Here is a 17,067-nt window from a genome sequence, read left to right on the forward strand (position 1 = left end):
TTATATTTCCCCGCTCTTGCACTAATTTAATTTAAGATCTAACTGTAATTTACGGTTTTTAAATTTCTACGGACTGCTGCCATATGTATGCATTTGAGAGTGCATGTGACTTTGTGCCTGTGTTTTGTATGTTCGCGCGTGTAACAATATGATCGTGGCAACACGAATAACTTGTGTCCCTGAGAATTTGTGTGTGTTTGTTTATGCCGGTTTTCAGTGAGTACGTGTGCACGCGTGTTGTTGTCTGTAAGGGGGAATGTGTGTGCGCCTGTAACCCGAGACAGGCGAGGTAATTTTCCCTGAGTGTTATATCTAACCCGTGAGCTGGTTGTGTAGCGGGGTTAGATGACCGATTAGTGAAGGCTCCGCGGATTTTCCCCCAAGCTTTTTACAACTTTCGCAGTTTAGAATATCAAGAACTTTGCTGTTGGCCTCTGGAGAAAACGAAGCAGAAGTAGTCTTCAGATTAGTTACAATGCAACCCCTGATTCTCTGTAAACATGTTGGGTGCGAGTTTCTAATATATCAACGGTACATTTTAGATTTTCGATGGATCGAAGTGGGTGATTTATGATTGATCCGGGGAAGGTTTTAATTTGGAATTCTATGCACATGGACTGGAGCCAAAAAGGCACAAGGTGGACTGAGCGGTGGTGGTGGGGGGGGGGGGCGAGGGGGAGACTGCTTACCTGCAAGTGACAGATTTCTCTGCGAAACTTCCCAAAGGCGGGGCGGGGGGGGGGTATCTACAATTCGCCCTTTTCTCGAATCTGGACAGCTGCCAGCCACTTCCAAACGGGACACACCGGAGTTATCCCGGGATTAACACCGTTGCCAAAATGGCCGAAGGTTTTTTTTTTGGGAGGGGGTGGTCATTTTGTTGCCCTCTTTCGAATGGTTGCTTTTATGGATGTGTGTGTGTGTGTGTGTGTGTGTGGTGAGGGGGAGGGAGCTCGGGCTCGCTGTCCATTGTTTATCGGTTCCTATTCTTCAGCCTCACGCACCGCCCACCTTCATTGAAAAGGACCATGTTTTGTAAAGCGCCCATCCAGCTCATCCCCTTTCCTTTCGCTTTAAGCAGCTCCTGGGACCTGCCGCAAGTTCCACGTTTTGTCTTGCTGATGGTTTACGACTGAAAACGGGAGATCTGTTGGAGAGAGCAAGCGAGCGGGGGGGGGGGGGGGGGGGGAGAGCCGGGAAAAAGTGAGGGAGGCAGAAGGGATTAAGAAATCAGCCCATTTGCAAGGAGCGGAGGTGGTGGCCCCGGCACCGGAATGGGATCCGTTTCTAATCAGCAGTTTGGAGGTTCTGTATCGATTATTATTTTTTAAAAAAACCTTTATAATTTGTCCGAATGCTTGTGAATGGGTCTGTGTGTGTGAGATTGTGCCGCCGTGTGTATTAAGGTGAAGAATTGTGGCTGTGAACGATCGCGCGTGTGTGTGTTTTTTAAATCAGTAGATTAGGTTTTTATTCTTCATTTCGCGTCCTCTTGCAGGTTCCGGGCGAGGCGGTGACCAGGAGCTCGGCGACTCTCCCAAGGCGGCGGTCTCATTCGGGACCGGTCAGTGCAAATGGTTCAACGTTCGGATGGGATTTGGTTTTCTCTCCATGACCGGCCGGGACGGAACCCCACTGGAATCTCCGATCGATGTCTTTGTCCACCAGGTACATCCAATAGCAGATCTTTAGATTCGCGCCTACTCACTTTCAGCAGTCTATTGTGGTTGATGAACTCTCTAAATCTTATTCCGCCGTCTCCTAATCCCCGGCTTCCACAGACTTGGTCTCACTGTACCTGATCCTCCTTTTTGCCTGATTATATTGTATCTGCTCTGCCTGTACCTCCCCTCCTTGTACCTGTTCTGCTTGTATCTGATCTCTAACCACCTGGTCTCGCTGTATCGGGTATATTTGGACTCGTTCTTTTTTTAAAAAAAAATATCCTTGTGTTATTGGGAGATCCGAGTAAATAAAACAAGGCTGAGTAAATTTTAATGAATGAGCGATGGTGTTGGAATTACGAAATAACGTGGGCCGTGGGTAGCGGAAGAACCGATAGCCGGGATTGTTGGCAGGATAACTTGGACACACGTTGGTTTAATGTAGCTCCTCTCACAGTGGAGTTTTGCGAATGGGAGCCATTCAGGTTTTCCCCACCAGATCATTGTTACATTTTTATCAGGGGGTTAATTCAGAATTAAATCAGCTGTAAATGTCCCAAAATCGATATCAGTTTCCTTTTCTGGGAATTTGAGCGTGCATCTGATGAGTACGTGGTAAGAGTTTCTGTGTACACTCTCTCTCTCTCTCTCTCTCTCTCTCTCTCTCCCGCTCTCGTTCTTTTCCTTGCTCTCTGTCGCGCGCTCTCCGACCCTTCCCCGGAGCCTGTTTTCCAAGCTGTTTGACCCTTGTTCCGCTGGAGGTTCAGCAGGACATTGCAGGATGCTCGCTGTGCTTGCTGCTTGTGGGTTTTTTTTTGTACGTATGAGAAGGAGAGGTAGGGATCGCACAGATTGATGGGGGTCTAGTGGGAAGTATTAAAAGAAACTTTCGGTTCTTCCGCTGGTGTTAATAGCGCAGTGACGTCACAGCTCAATTCATAAAAATCTCCCGACTCTGTAAAGCGAGATTCCAGAAATAAGTCAACTGGAATAAAGTGAATGATTACTCGTTCAGAAATTCTCAGTTTACTTGTTTTCCGCCTTTAAACACTGGGTTTAGAGCACTTTGAAAAAAACCTTTTCTTTTGCTAATGCCATCGTGAATGTTTCATTGACGCACTCCCGTGTAGTTCCTGCGAAAGGAAAGCAATGTTTTGTAATTCGATTGATAACCAGGAGCCCCACTTCGTTAAGTTTTTTTAAAAAGTGTTCCGATGAGATTTTTATAAGTTTGCAATTTTTAATCTACTTTGATAGTAACAACCACCATTCAATAGTTGGATCTTTTCGTCGGTGCAATTTTTCACGTTGGTTCCGGTTGGGGTTGTAGGTGGAGATGTTCAGTGGAAGGTTCAGCGCTGATGACTTGGTAAGTTATTGCAAGGGGGCGGGGGGCGATGTCAGGAAACGCATTTAGACAAAGGATCACGGAAGTTTCAAACTCTTTACCAAAGCAATTGCTCGTGCAGAGGAAAGAACCAAAACTGAGACATCAGGCTCCTGAACCCGTGGGGACAACTTCACTCACCCCATGTCTGAACTGTTCCCACAACCTATGGACTCATTTTCAAGAACTCTTCATCTCATGTTCTCGATACTTATTGCTTGCTCCTTTATTTATTATTGTTGTTTCTTTTTGTATTTAAACAGTTTGTCTTTTGCACAATGGTTGTTTGTCTTGTTGGCTGCGGCCATTCGTTGATTCCGTGGTGTTTCTTGTATGTACTGTGAATGCCCGCAAGGAAACAACATCTCAGGGTTGTACATGGTGATATAATAAATTTACTTTGAACTTTGTAGAGTTTGGTTTAATGTTTTACAATTCTGAAACCAGTAGCAAGACTGTACAGGCATGAAGAGAGCACTTTCTCCAGATAGGAGTTGAAAGTGAGTTTTATAGAGAATGCTTTCCATTTATGTTTAAGGTGGGGGGGGGGGGAGTAGAGAGCATCTTTTTTTAAAAAAAGCAGAAATATTTTCAACATCAGTTCAGGCTGTACCTGTGAAAAGAGACCAAATGTTGTGCATTAGGACCACTTTTTAAGCATGTCCTTCGTGATGTCAGAAGCCCCCAAAGCATCACATTGACCACCACAGTAGGGAAGGGTCACCAGATTTAATACTGTGAGATCTTTGATTTGCAACTGGGAGGCAAGCAGGAATTATATTTTAAAAAAGGCATTCTCCCAACACTGAAAGGTTTGCAAGGCACACACAATTCTGCAGATGCTGGAAATGCACAAAATGCTGGAGGAGCTGAGCAGGTCAGGCAGAGTCCATGGAGGGAAGTAACAGCTGATGTTTCAGTCTGAGACCTTCAGAAGTCTTGGTCTGAAATGCTGACTCTTTTTTTCCCCTTCATGGATGCTGCCTGACAATCCTCCTGAGTCCCTCCAGCTTTCTGTGTGTATTTACTGAAAGACCTGCATTTATTTGGTACCCTCAAGATGTCCCAGACGAATTCCCAGCTAATGTGGTACTATTCTGAATGCTGACACTTTCTCTAATCTGTATTAATGGTATACGAATGTCAGCCTAGAACATTTGAAGTTTTTGAAGGAGGAACTGAATTGAGCTGACTGTCAGACTGGTTATGGGGGAACTCTTGGGGACAACTGACACTGTCCAATCAAACTGAATAATTTTCCTTCATCTGCTAAAGGATGGCTTTCAATTGTTGGCACTTTGTTGAAGAGATTGTTTGCTCTTGACTGTTGGGGGGTTTTCTGAACGTTGTGTATGCAAGCGGAAGTTGTTTCATATTTATGCTTGAGAAGATATTGGCAGGACCTCTGCTGTAATTTGGGTGGCAAAAAGGTCCTTGGGTAGAATCGTTGGCTGTTGCTCTGAACGGAGAGGAAGCAATGGTATTATGTTGAGTAGGATGTTTACATCTTGGAAGAGAACTTGCAGATGACAATATTTATATATTTAGAGACACAACACAGAATAGGCCCTTTGAGCTACACTGCCCAGCAACCAACGACAACTCCAAATTAACCCTAACTCAGTCACAGGACAGTTTACAGTTTGCAATGTCTTTGGATTGTGGGAGGAAACCAGAACACCTGGAGAGGACACACAGAGGACACCGGGATTGAACTCCAATGCCCCGAGCTGTAATAACATCACAATAACCACTACGCTACCGTGGTGTCCCAGTTCCATGTGGTTGATGCCCATGGCTTTCCAGATGACGGACGTGTTGGGGTTGGCTTGTGATGTCCATGGCTTCCCTTGAAGCTACAAACCCAGACTGTGATGAATGCTCTCCCATTTTACTTGGAGCAGCCCTCAGTAATCATTACAATACTCTGAGTTTTGACACCATTCGGGATAAAGCCTGATCTACCTGATCAGTGTTCCATCTACCAGTTTAAATATCCTCTCTTTCTTTCAATAGCACACTGGGGTTACAGTATATACTCAAGAGCAGTGGTTCTTAGCCTGGGGTCCATGGGCGTGTGTATATATTCCAGGGGATCCGTGAACTTGGATGGGAAATAATGTGCATCTTTATCTTCCTGAACCTCTAACTGAAATTTAGTATTTTCTTCAATTATGAATAAAGGCAACAAACCACAGTAGTATTAGAGGCACCTGTGACTGGCTTTGATTCCATTTTCAACAACATGTCTTAGCGAGTCAGGATCTTCAACAAAAAATCAATATCGTTTAAATGTCCAACATAATATGCAGTGACTTATCAAAGACTACCCCACAGTTTAATGTGCTTATTCAAGCTAAGCAACAACAGTTTCACACTGATCGCTTTTTAAAAAAATAAAATTTAATTTTAACTTGCCTATATTAAATGTGTAGTCTTGTTATTTAATGTGTTAATAAAGAAGCACATATCGCATATTCGGATAACTGTATTTCAATATAGTTGGTTTACTTTGTAATCCTATGTATTTTATATTTAAATACATTATTCTGAGAAGGGTCCATAGGCTTCACCAGACTGCCAAAGGGGTCCCTGGCATAAAAAGAGACTGGAAATCCCTGCTCCAGAGGATGTGCTAGCCTCATGATCAGAGTTGAAGTTAGGACCTCTTAACTATTTCCAGCACAGTAATGTTGTCTCAGTGACTACAAAACCATAAGACATATAAACAGAATTAGGCCATTCGGCCCATTGAATCTGCTCTGCCATTCCGTCATGGCTGATTTGCTATCCCTCTCAACCCCATTCTCCTGCTGTCTCCCTGACACCCTTATTAATCAAGAACCTATCAAGCTCGGCTTTAAATATTCACAATAACTTGGCCTCCACAACCACTTGTGGCAATAGATCAGAATTGGGTTTAATATCATCAGCACGACATGAAATTTGTTGTTTTTGCGGCAGCAGTACAATGCAAAACATGATAACAGAAAAAAGACTGAATTACAGTAAATATGTATATATAAAATAGTTAAATAAGTAGTGAAAAAATAGAAATAGAAGTAGTAAGGTAGTGTTCATGGGTTCAATACCATTCAGAAATCTCATGGTGGAGGGAAAGAAGCTATTCCTAAGTTGTTGAGAGTGTGCCTTCGGGCTCCTTGTAGCTCCTTCCTGATGGTAGCAATGAAAACGAGGCATGACCTGAGTGATGGGGTCCTTAATAATGGAAGCCACCTTTCTGAGGTACCGCTCCATGAAGATGTCCTGGATACTATGGAGGCTAGTACCCATGATGGAGCTGGCTAAGTTTATAACTCGCAGCTTATTTTGATCCAGTGCCATAGCCCCCCTCCCATACCAGATGGTGATGCAGCCAGTTAGAATGCTAACCACACTACATACCAAATCTCAAACTCCTAATGAAATATAGCTGCTGTCATGCCCTCTTATCCCACAATTTCTGTGCGTTGTCTCTCTAATAAGGATGCCAAATCCTAGGAATCCCCAGAGTTTCCAAGAATTGAGAACTCTGAAAAATCATTAGAATGTTTTCATCATTTTCTGTGAATGCTTCTGTTCCTTAGCTTCTAAGAAAGTTGGAGGTGTGTGTTTTGGGATTGTGTGTGGGCAAGGGGAGGCAGAGCTGACTGTGCAATGAAAGCAGAGTAAACGTGTTTTAAATGTTAATGCAACAAACTCTTGCCCTGGATTTGGCAATTTTACACATTAACATCAAAAGGTGATCAGGGGAATTCAAGCAATTGCAAACAGCTTTTCTACAAAAGTCATCAACTTGTTAACAGCATGGTCTTGTTCACTGCTAAACATACCATTTGGTGTCAGTTTCATTGCAAATGTTTCTCCCAGGAAGGCCCCAAATGGTTTATTTATTGTTCCAAATGCTCAGGTCTATAACATCAAACGGCAACACTAACATGCCAGCTCCCATTTGTTTAGCTTTGAAGATGTTTGCTGAAGTTGGATCTGCTCTGAGTGTTTCTCCTTGTCATACTTGTTCCATTCTTCTGTCCCATCTTCTCCCACCCGAATCTTGCTCCAGAAGAGTTTCTACAGAGCCAAGGGCCTGTTTTTGTATCGGGGGTTCCAAAAGTGTTTTTAATACGTTCTAAAATTTGCCGGTCACAATGTAACAGCAGCTATATTTCATTAGGGGTTTGAGGGGATTTGGTGTGTCACCAAAAACACTCACAATTTTCTACAGATCTACCATAGAGTGCATTCTAACTGGCTGCGTCGCCGTCTGGTATGGGGGTGGGGGGGACTGCACGGGATCAAAATAAGCTGAAGAGAGTTGTAAACTTTAGCCAGCTCCATCATGGGCATGAGCCTCCATAGTATCCAGGACATCTTCAAGGAGTGAATGTGGCTTCCATCATTAAGAACCCCTGTCACCCAAGTCATGCCTTGTTCTCATTGCTACCATCAGGAAGGAGGTACAGGATCCTGAAGACACACACAGGAGCAGCTTCTTCCCCTCTGCCATCCAATTTCTAAATGGACATTGAACCCATGAGCACTACCCCACCACTTCGTTATTTCTGTTTTAGTACTACTCATTTACTAAGTGTAATTCAGAGTTTATTTTTGTTTATTGCACTGTTCCGCTGCCAGAAAGACGACAAATTTCATGACGTGCCAAACCAGATTCTGGTCCTTAATGTAATCTCTGTTGTTTAATATCAAATGTGACAGCCAATCAGTGTACAGCGAGCTGTCAGATACAGCCACGAATATGCCCAGATGATTTAGTTAACGGTGTTGTGAAATATATGCCAGGATATAGTGGGTGAGGGGATCCACTAAGCAAGAATTGCTGGAGGAACTCAGCGGGTCAAGCAGCATCTATGGGGAGGAATATACAGTTGGCTTTTCAGGCCGAGACCCGTCATTGCAAGTCCAGTGTTGTACTCAAATAGAGACCACTTAGCCTGTTACAAGTGGTTTAGAGAGCACATGGAGCTTTGATTTTAATGTCACATCTGAATGATGGTACCTCTGACATTACAGCTTTTTTTTTAGTATTGGCCAACTAGCGCTGCATCAGAGCTGACTCTTCCATGGAACAATTCCCTTAGTGCTTGCCCTTTAATGCTGAAACCCTCAGCAGCAGTCTCTTATTTTATCAGAATGTCAGGCAGGTTCTACTCCCGGTGAGCAAAAAAGCTACTGAGCAATATTAAGGCTGAGAAATTCAGGAATATCATTAACAAATTCTGGAGTTCAGGGGAGGATCTGTGGATGGAGTCTTTTAAATCAAACACTTAACAATAATTTGTTCTTCAATAGTTTAACATTCAAAAGAAAATTAGAGATGTTAGGGGCAGAAGTGAACCACAAGGTTTCACGATCCTGTTCTGCCATTAAATAAGATCACGGTTACAATCACATAACTCCCTGTTCAATGTTCCATCCAATTTTGTTTCCAGCTGCGCGGACCAACCAAATTTTACACGGCCTGTAAACTGTGTGACACTTTAAATGTTAACATTAGAATTGTATAAAAGAAAACTCCAGCTGGGCAGCAACGAAGGCTATGTGCGCGGGAGGATTTCAGTTACTGTGAGGCAGTGCACCCGGGTACCAGTGCCTGTGTTCCTGTTTACCTCAGTATGTTAATTCGATAAACAGGCCACGTATTTTGATATAAAGAGATGGGTGGAGAGATTTAGTGAGAGACATGTAGAAATTGACAGCACAACTGCCAATAGGCCTAGAGAGGATCTAGAATCTACAAAGAGGGCTCCCAACCTTATGCAAGGGGTCTGTGAACCCCAGGTTGGGAATCCTTGATCCAGATCTAGGAGAGCTGTAACACTGGAGATCTCAGCTATTCAAAACGATCTATAAATGGATTTAAATGTAAGGAACTGAATTTTAACATGGAGGTAGTGCCAAGCTGTTGCATGAGTACAAATGAAATGTGTGGACTGATACGAGTGCCAGATTTTTAGGTCAGATGAAGTTGGTAACGGACAGGAGGTCAAAACACTGGGATAATTGAGTATAGAGGTAACAAAGGCAAGGGTGAAGGTTTCTAAAGCAGGGAAAGAGCAAATGATCATCTATGGATTGCTAGTGTAATGGTTAGCACGTAACGGTTAGTGGCCCAGGTTCAATTCCCACCACGGTCTGTAAAAAGTTTGTACTTTGTCCCTGTGACTGCATGCGTGGGTTTCCTCCGTGTGCTCCGGTTTCTTCGTCCTTGATAAGTTGATTGGTCATTGTAAAATGTCCTATAATTAGGCTAATGGTTAAATTGGGGGTTTCTGGGTGGTGAGGCTAAACTCAAAAGGGCCGGAAGGGCCTGTTTCATGCTGTGTTTCAATAAACAAACAAACAGAATGAAATTGGGTGGTGTTGATGCTGGACAGAATATGGGCTCCTTGCAGATGAGTTTAGTTCAGAGAGTTGAGACACACAAATAGTCTTTGCTTCTGTGGTCTCTGGTTAGTGTTTGAGAACGCAGCAAAGTGAAGCAGGTCAGCTTCCTTGGGCTCTATGCTGCTCCACAGGCACAACACCAGCTCAAGCGCGGAGGCAGAGTCTGAGGAGGCACGAGAACCACTTTTAAAAAGCAGCAAGGTGTGACTGGAGCAAAGAAAGAAATCCGCCGGGCAGTGAGTGCCCAGCAAAGGGGCAAAGGGCCATGTCGCTTCCTGCTGTAACTTTAGCTCAGGTTGCGGGGATAGCAGGAAATAAGTGAACAATTAGAAGCTAATTGGGAAGGAAGAATGGGAAAAAAAGATAACTGCAAGGGAGGCAGTGTTTGTGAGAGTAACTGGAGAGAAAGGAGGATGAGAAACAAAAGCATGCAGAATGGAATGTGATCAAAAGCTGAACAAAAGGATAGGGGCATGTTGCAGAAAAGATAAGGGAAGGGAACGATTGCAAATGCAGTTTGATGTTTGATTCCCCTCCCCCAATTCCTACTTAGTTTGAACTGGGGGAGGGGCACTAATAGAGACCCTAGAGAAGGATTTGTTATCAGACAGTGAGGTCTCCACCACCAAACTGGGCAAAAGATCCTCAGAGCACATTTCACCTGGGATGTGTTCCACACACTAAAGAGGAATGAGAAATGTGGATATTAAAAATTAAAGTGTTTTATTTCCCAGGCTCCTTCATTAACCTGAAAGATTAAGAGTTTTTTCATACCTTCGCACTCCTCCCTTTGGACTGTGGTGTGAAGCGTCAAACAGATCCACAGGCTGATTAATAGTCTGACATGCTACTGCGTCATGACCGCTGGAGGTGGAAGAGGTTGCTTGATACAGCTGAAGGGTTTTACGGGCTCGCACACTTCAAATTGTGATGGAGAAGTGCCTGCTAGGCGCCAGACGGGAACGTCCAAGCGTGATTCTCGGGAGTGGGGTTCACACGCAGTATCTTGGGACCAGGAAGCGGGAATGGCTGTAATTGAACTAAAGGAGCACTGTGACCTGGGTAACACACTGTGTTTACAGTTGTTTCAAGTGATCCACGCTGGCGTTAATATTCCACACGTGCCTTCTCCATCTAACTTCATCATGCTTAAAGTTCGAAGTAAATTTATTATCAAAGTACACTTTTATCATCAGATTTAGTTTCCTATTTATTGAAATACAGCGCAGAATAGGCCCTTTGAGCTGTACTGCCCAGCAACTCAACTCCCCACCCCCGCCGATTTAATCCTAGCCTATTCCCGGGACAATTTGCAGTGACCAATTAACCTACTAACCGATACGTCTTCGGACTGTGGGAGGAAACCAGAGCACCCGGAGGAAACTCACGGGGAGAACGTGTTAACGTTCTCTTACAGGCAGTGGCAAGAATTGAACCTGGGTCGCTAGTACTGTAAAGCGCTGTGCTAACCACTACGTTACCGTACCTGAGATTCATTTTCTTGTGGGCATTCACAGTAAATACAAAAAATGCAATAGAATCAATGAAAGACCACCCCAGCAGGATTGACATATGACCAATGTGCAAAAGACAAACTGAAAATACAAAAAGTAAGAAAACATATAAAAATAATAATAAATAAACAATAAATATTGAAAATACAACTTGAGGAGTCCTTGAAAGTGAGTCCATAGGTTGTGGGAACTGTTCAGTGATGGGGTGAGTGAAGTTGAGTTCAAGAGCTGATGATTGAGGGGTTAGCACCTGTTCCTGAACTTGATGGGGTGGGTCCTGTCCGAAGGCTCTTGTAATTCCTTCCTGATTTCTTTACTATCGAGCTTCCCGAGTGATCTGCTTCTTGTGGAAGTAAGCTCCATGTTTTTTTAAAGTTTGTCCTCCACAGGACGCAAATGTGCTGGCAATGCTCATCTTCATTGCCCGTTCGGAATCGCTACCTGGACTGAACAGCTTGCTAGGTGGCTATGGTGGGTCTGGAGATACAAATATGACAGACTAGATAGGAAGGCAGATCTCCTTCCTGAAAAATTATTGATGAAACCATTGGGTTTTCGACAACAGCTTGTAATTTTGTGGTTATCATTGCTCGCTTAGAAATGAGGAACATCCATTTATTGCAGAGATTAGGAGGAATTTCTTTAGCCGGACAGTTGTGGATCTGTGGAATTCATTGCCATAGATGGCTGTGGAGACCAAGAGGTCGGGTATATTTAAAGCAGAGATTGATAGTTTCTTGATTAGTCTGGACGTCAAAGGTTATGGGTAGAAGGCAGGTAAATGGAATTAAGAGGGATAATAAATCAGCCGTGATGGAATGGTGGAGCAGATTCAATGAGCCAAATGGCCTAATTCAGCTATGGTCTTGTTGTTTTAATTTAAGTTTACGCATCTGCTGAAGTTCTCAAAATCATTTCACTGGACCAACAATGGCTGGGTTGAGTTGCTCACTGATCTTGGTGAAGAATTTGCAAAAGTTTCGTCACCATGCAAGGAGACATCATCAGTACAGGCTTCTGGGTGCCACTTCATTTAGTGATATTCCATTATTTGCTGAACGAAGCTGTTTCTCCTAAATTCCACACTGAATTTATCAGCTATTAACTGACCCATTTAATGATTCAGACAGGAATGATCTAAAGTGAGGTTTTGATGAGCTTTTCTCCCAAGGATCTGCTCAAGCTTCTCTACACACAGTCAAATACAACATCCGAACTGATCCTGTTCTTTAAATACATCAGTTTTCCTTGATATATTTAAGTAGTTATTGGGTGAAGTTTGACCAATCCTGTTAAAAAGGTTATCTGAAATAAACCAATCATCCTGAATTGCAGTATCAATCCTACACCGTAAGTAAATTACTTTTAAAATATGTAAATCTATTTTAGGAGAAACCAGAACAGATCTTGTATTAACAAGCAGATTTTATTTGCCTTGCTTGTGAAAACTTCTGTTTAATTTTTGAATGGGTGTAGTGGAACCAAGTGGTAGATAATTTATCCTGAGGGGGGGTTTGGGCCAATTTTGTTTGGTGGTGTCTGCATTCGGTATGGTTTTATTATTATCCCTCAGGAATGGACCCTTCAGGTTACATCCGCACTACGCCAGATAAATCCGTAGCCAAAGCCTTTTCTCTTTGTTTTTACCCTTCGTCCACACTAAAACGGCGTTTTCGTCCCCCGAAACCAGAGCTTTTCGGAAAAGCTTTCCAGGCTGGGTATTTTTGAAAACGCTGCTCAGGCAGATCAGTGTGGACGGGGAAACCGGAGACTTTTGAAAACACTATCAGACGGCAGCGTGCTATTTCATTGTTTTCTTGAACGCAGCCTAACAATTTCAGAACAGACGGCAACAAGACTGAAGCCAGAAGAGTTAGAAATGTACTCACCAAATACTTTAACCCATCACTTAATGAATAAATAAGTATACTGTACTTATTTTGCCATGTTTTCTGTCCTTGCTCGTATGAAGGTGGTTTACCTATTTATGCAAGTACTCGTCTGACAATAGATGTGTAACAGCCCAATGTAACATTGTATGGAGATACAAGATAACACTGATGCAGACATGTTTTATACATTTAACAAGGTGCTTTATTAATGCAACAGAGTTAGTCAGTTTTTCAATGTTTGTTGTCAACCAGGTCAATCTGTCCGTGAACTCCCTGTCGATTGCTGCCGTACGCTCCAGTATTTGTTTTTTTTTTAATTTTAAGTTCTTCTGCGCGAGAGCCAACAGCTGTCCGTCGTTTTAAGTTTTTCTAGTCTGTAACTACATAAACGTGCACTTTTACGGCAAGATTTGACACCAAACGTGTTGCTTGTTTTCGGTAGATGTGTCCTGCGCATGCGCAGGAGGAGGAGATTTGCCGGAATCTCCATTTTAAGGTGGACAGAGATATTTTTAAAAACGCCTAGTGTGGACGCCTATCGTTTTTATGCGAAACCGAAGTTTTCAAAATTATCCAGTCTAGTGTGGATATAGCCTCACAGGCAAACATTATCCTGTTTTCAAAGAGGTGAAAAGTAGCTGTTGGGATGGTTACGAACTTTGTGTGTTACAAAATAGCACTTGGTCGTGCACTGTTACCTTGAGGCAGTGCTAACTTAACTGTAATAAATGTAATTCTTCTGTGAGCGGTCAGGCCTGATGATTCTCGTAGTGAGGAGATGAGCACAGCTGAAGATAGTACATGAACAACATGCGTTCAAATTCTTGAGGGTTTTTGTGAAGTATTTTCACTGACGGAGGCATCGGTGACTACACGAGACAGATTTGAGAATAACTGATGCGAAGTCATGGGTGAGGGCAATTGGGATTTAAAAAAAAAGGAATGAATTGTGATGTTAGTTGTATTGCTTGGAAAGGCACAAATTGATAGTAGCTATCTAAAGGGAATTGAATAAACACAACACATACAAGGAAAATGTTGCAGCTATGGGGTAAATTACAAGGGAGTGGGACTAATTGAATCTGAATCAAGTTTGGTATCACTGGCATATGTATTATGGTACAATAGAAGGTATACAGAATATTAAAAATAAATTAAAGAGTGCAAAAAGAGAGAGGGGAAAAGCAGTGAGTTAGTGTTCATGGTTCATGGTTCATTGTCCATTCAGAAAGCTGATGGTGGAGGGGAAGAAGCTGTTCCTGAAACGTCGCGTGTGAGTCTTCAGGCTCCCTTGTACCACATTGTTCATGGTAGCAATGAGAAGATGGCTCTTTCAAAGAAAGGAGATAATACATAAAACTGTGCATTCAGCTGCTTAGGCAGTAAACTCTTCCTCCCGAACAAAACTGCTGCTCTCTATCTCTCTCCCTCTCGCAGTTCTTTTTATAACCCGCCTCTTTGACCTTGTTTTAATCACCATATCTTCCAGTGGGGTTGACTGTGAAATGTAGCTTGATAACTTTGTTGTGATGTTTGGTGCCTATATATTGTTTTCAGAATGGCTTGTGGCCACAGTGCTGGAACCTCCTTCACAAGTAGGGCACCCACATTTTAGCAATCTGCTGAGAATCCCACACTGAATGGGAGCAGAATGATCGCCTACTTCCCCTGCTTTCAGCCCGTTCAGAACTGTTCCTGTTGTAAACTCATCAGAGACTTCCCTCTGATACAATTAGTTTATGTAAATGCTTGAAGTCATCCTGTAGAAGAGCTGGGATTACCCCATCCCCCACCTCTATTTTCTGTTAGCTGGTGCCTCTGTGTGGCTGACACACATTTAGAACAGCAGCATTTCACAATTTGTCTGAATGTATTATTTAATTAGGGGGATAAGAGTCTCAGTGGGCGAAGGGTGGAATTCAGGAGGGTTGAGAGGGTGGGCCTTATCTGAGAAAGGACGTGCTGGTATTGGAGAGGGTCCAGAGGAGGTTCACGAGAAAGATTCTAGGAATGAAATGGTTAATGTATGAAGATTGTTGAATGGCTGTGGGCTTGTACTCGCTGGAATGAAAGGGATCTTATTGAAAGATAGGGTGGATGTGGAGAGGATGTTTCCTATAGTCTTGGACCAGAGCGCAAAGCCTCAGAACAGCAGGACATCTGTTTAGATAAGAGAGGAGGAGGATTTTTTTTAAGCCAGAGGGTCGTGAATCTGTGGAATTCATTGGCATAGACAGGCTTGGAGGCCGAGTCATTGGGTATATTTAAAGCGGAAATCGATAGGTTTTTGATTGGTAACGGTGTCAAAGGTTACGAGGAGAAAGCAGGAGAATGGGATGGGCCAAATATCATAATTCTGATCCTGTGTCCTATGGTCCTATGTTGCGCTGTATTGAAGAGTCTTGCGGCATGTGTGCTAGAAAGAATCCTGATCCATTCGAATGATAGATTGGAGTGAGCTTAAAATACGAATAACAATGATGTGCATTCAGTCATTTCCACAACTATGAGATGTAGCAAAATACTTGATAACTTATAAAAAAAGTGGTCTTACTATAACATAAGGAATGGAAAGGTAGGTTTGAGTCTATGCATGTTCCACAACAACACGATGATGATAGAATTATCTTTAGGCAATTATCTTAAGGCAGGGGTCCTTGGAAGAAGCCAGATACAGTCACCTGCAAAGACGGACCAACTCCCTATGGGCGTCAGTGGGAATTGAACTTGCCGCTGGCATTTTAAAGGGTCGTGCTGACCATATTGCTGCTATATACCTCCTCCCCACCCCCCATGGTTCCATGTCACCCTTATTAAGCGAATGCTCCTGCTTTTCTTTCACACGGTTTCACACACTCTACGAGGAGGTGGTAAACACCGTCTTACTGGTGGAACATGCCCTTGGGGGAGTCTGTTTAGATCAGGAGACTCGGTTCTCTAGAGGGTGGTAGGAGTTAAGTCCAGTTGGTCAGGATATGCTTTAAAAATTTGCTGGTTCATCACACTCCCAGAGGGTGTGATGTCACTTTAAGAACAGATTAGAGTAAATAACCAGTATAGCCTATCCACTGGCATCAATGCTGCTCACAATAGCCTGAAGCTGAGTGGTAGCGTGAGGAGGAACAGGAGCGGAAAACTTTCTCAGTGATTTCTGCGACCTTTCCTTTGAAAGAATGTTGCACTGCCCCACATCGAATTCCCGTCTTTAACCTCTGACCCTGCCATGCTACAGGAAAGAGCTGTATCTTTGTGTATTCTTGGAAGAGTTCCTGTGTACGTGAGTGAGTGTGAATATATATATCGGTTTGAGTGCTTGTTAGAATAAGGGTATATCAGATTGTGTTAGCGTGGCTATGTGAATGTGTGTTAATGTGAGTCTATCTGTCAGTGTCTTGGTTTGAGCTGTGTTTTAGAGTATAGGGGATTCTGCGTATTTATAGGAAATTATTTTCCTTTTCACTGTATGGGCTCTTGTGGCTCTAGTCAGTGTATCTATGTATATCAATGTACAGATCTGTGAGTGAATTGGTTTCTGTTTGAGTGTGTAATTTTATATCAAGTTATGATAAATTACTTTGAAATGCTTTAAACACATGGGCAACAACTTCATCCCATCTTAAATCCATTAACTTCTCCAACATCTGGGAACTTTAATTGGCATGTTCTTTTAAGAAGCAGTTTCTGTATTGACAAATGGGTCGTAATAGGTAGATATATAATATGTTTTATAAGGCATGGATTCAGTAAAAATCGTGTTGTAAATGGGATGGCATTTTAAAGAAGTGTTTTTGGTGTGGGACTACTTTTATAATGAATGAACTCTGTAAGTAGCAGGGTTAGGGTTGCCTGGTCTAATATTCTGCGAGAGAGAGTTCATTATGTTTGCCTGACATGTGTCACGTGATGAAGCTACATTAAGATTGACCTCCCAACCAGCAGCCCGAGCGGAGCCAGAGTGAATCCTGACCCCGCTCTTCCAGTTTAATCAGGCATCAACTTCACCTGGGAACCTGCCCTACCACATCCCTCCCCCCACCCCCTCCCTCATTCTCTCCCATGCTCTCACCGCCACTTTAAGCCTTTGTCTTGTGGAAGGGGAGGGGGATTATCTCCATATAGGTGGAACCATACCAGAGCATCAGTGCATGCATGAAGGCCCTTCCCCCACACACACCCTTTTCTTGAATTTGTTAATCTGGTTGGTT

The 17,067-nt window shown here is 43.1% G+C and overlaps 1 protein-coding gene across 1 annotated transcript in view; it reads left to right on the forward strand.

Annotated features, from left to right (window-relative positions):
* The first annotated feature begins 1,274 nt into the window (after positions 1-1,274).
* The window catches only part of LOC132383365 (protein lin-28 homolog A-like), a 76,911-nt gene continuing 61,118 nt past the window's right edge, over positions 1,275-17,067 (forward strand). The window contains exons 1-2 of the mRNA XM_059954256.1: positions 1,275-1,305; positions 1,499-1,668. Coding sequence (XP_059810239.1) covers positions 1,275-1,305; positions 1,499-1,668 — 201 coding nt within the window. The remainder of the gene's footprint in view (positions 1,306-1,498; positions 1,669-17,067) is intronic.

This window comes from Hypanus sabinus, chromosome 30, assembly GCF_030144855.1.
Source record: "Hypanus sabinus isolate sHypSab1 chromosome 30, sHypSab1.hap1, whole genome shotgun sequence".
NCBI lineage: Eukaryota > Metazoa > Chordata > Chondrichthyes > Myliobatiformes > Dasyatidae > Hypanus > Hypanus sabinus.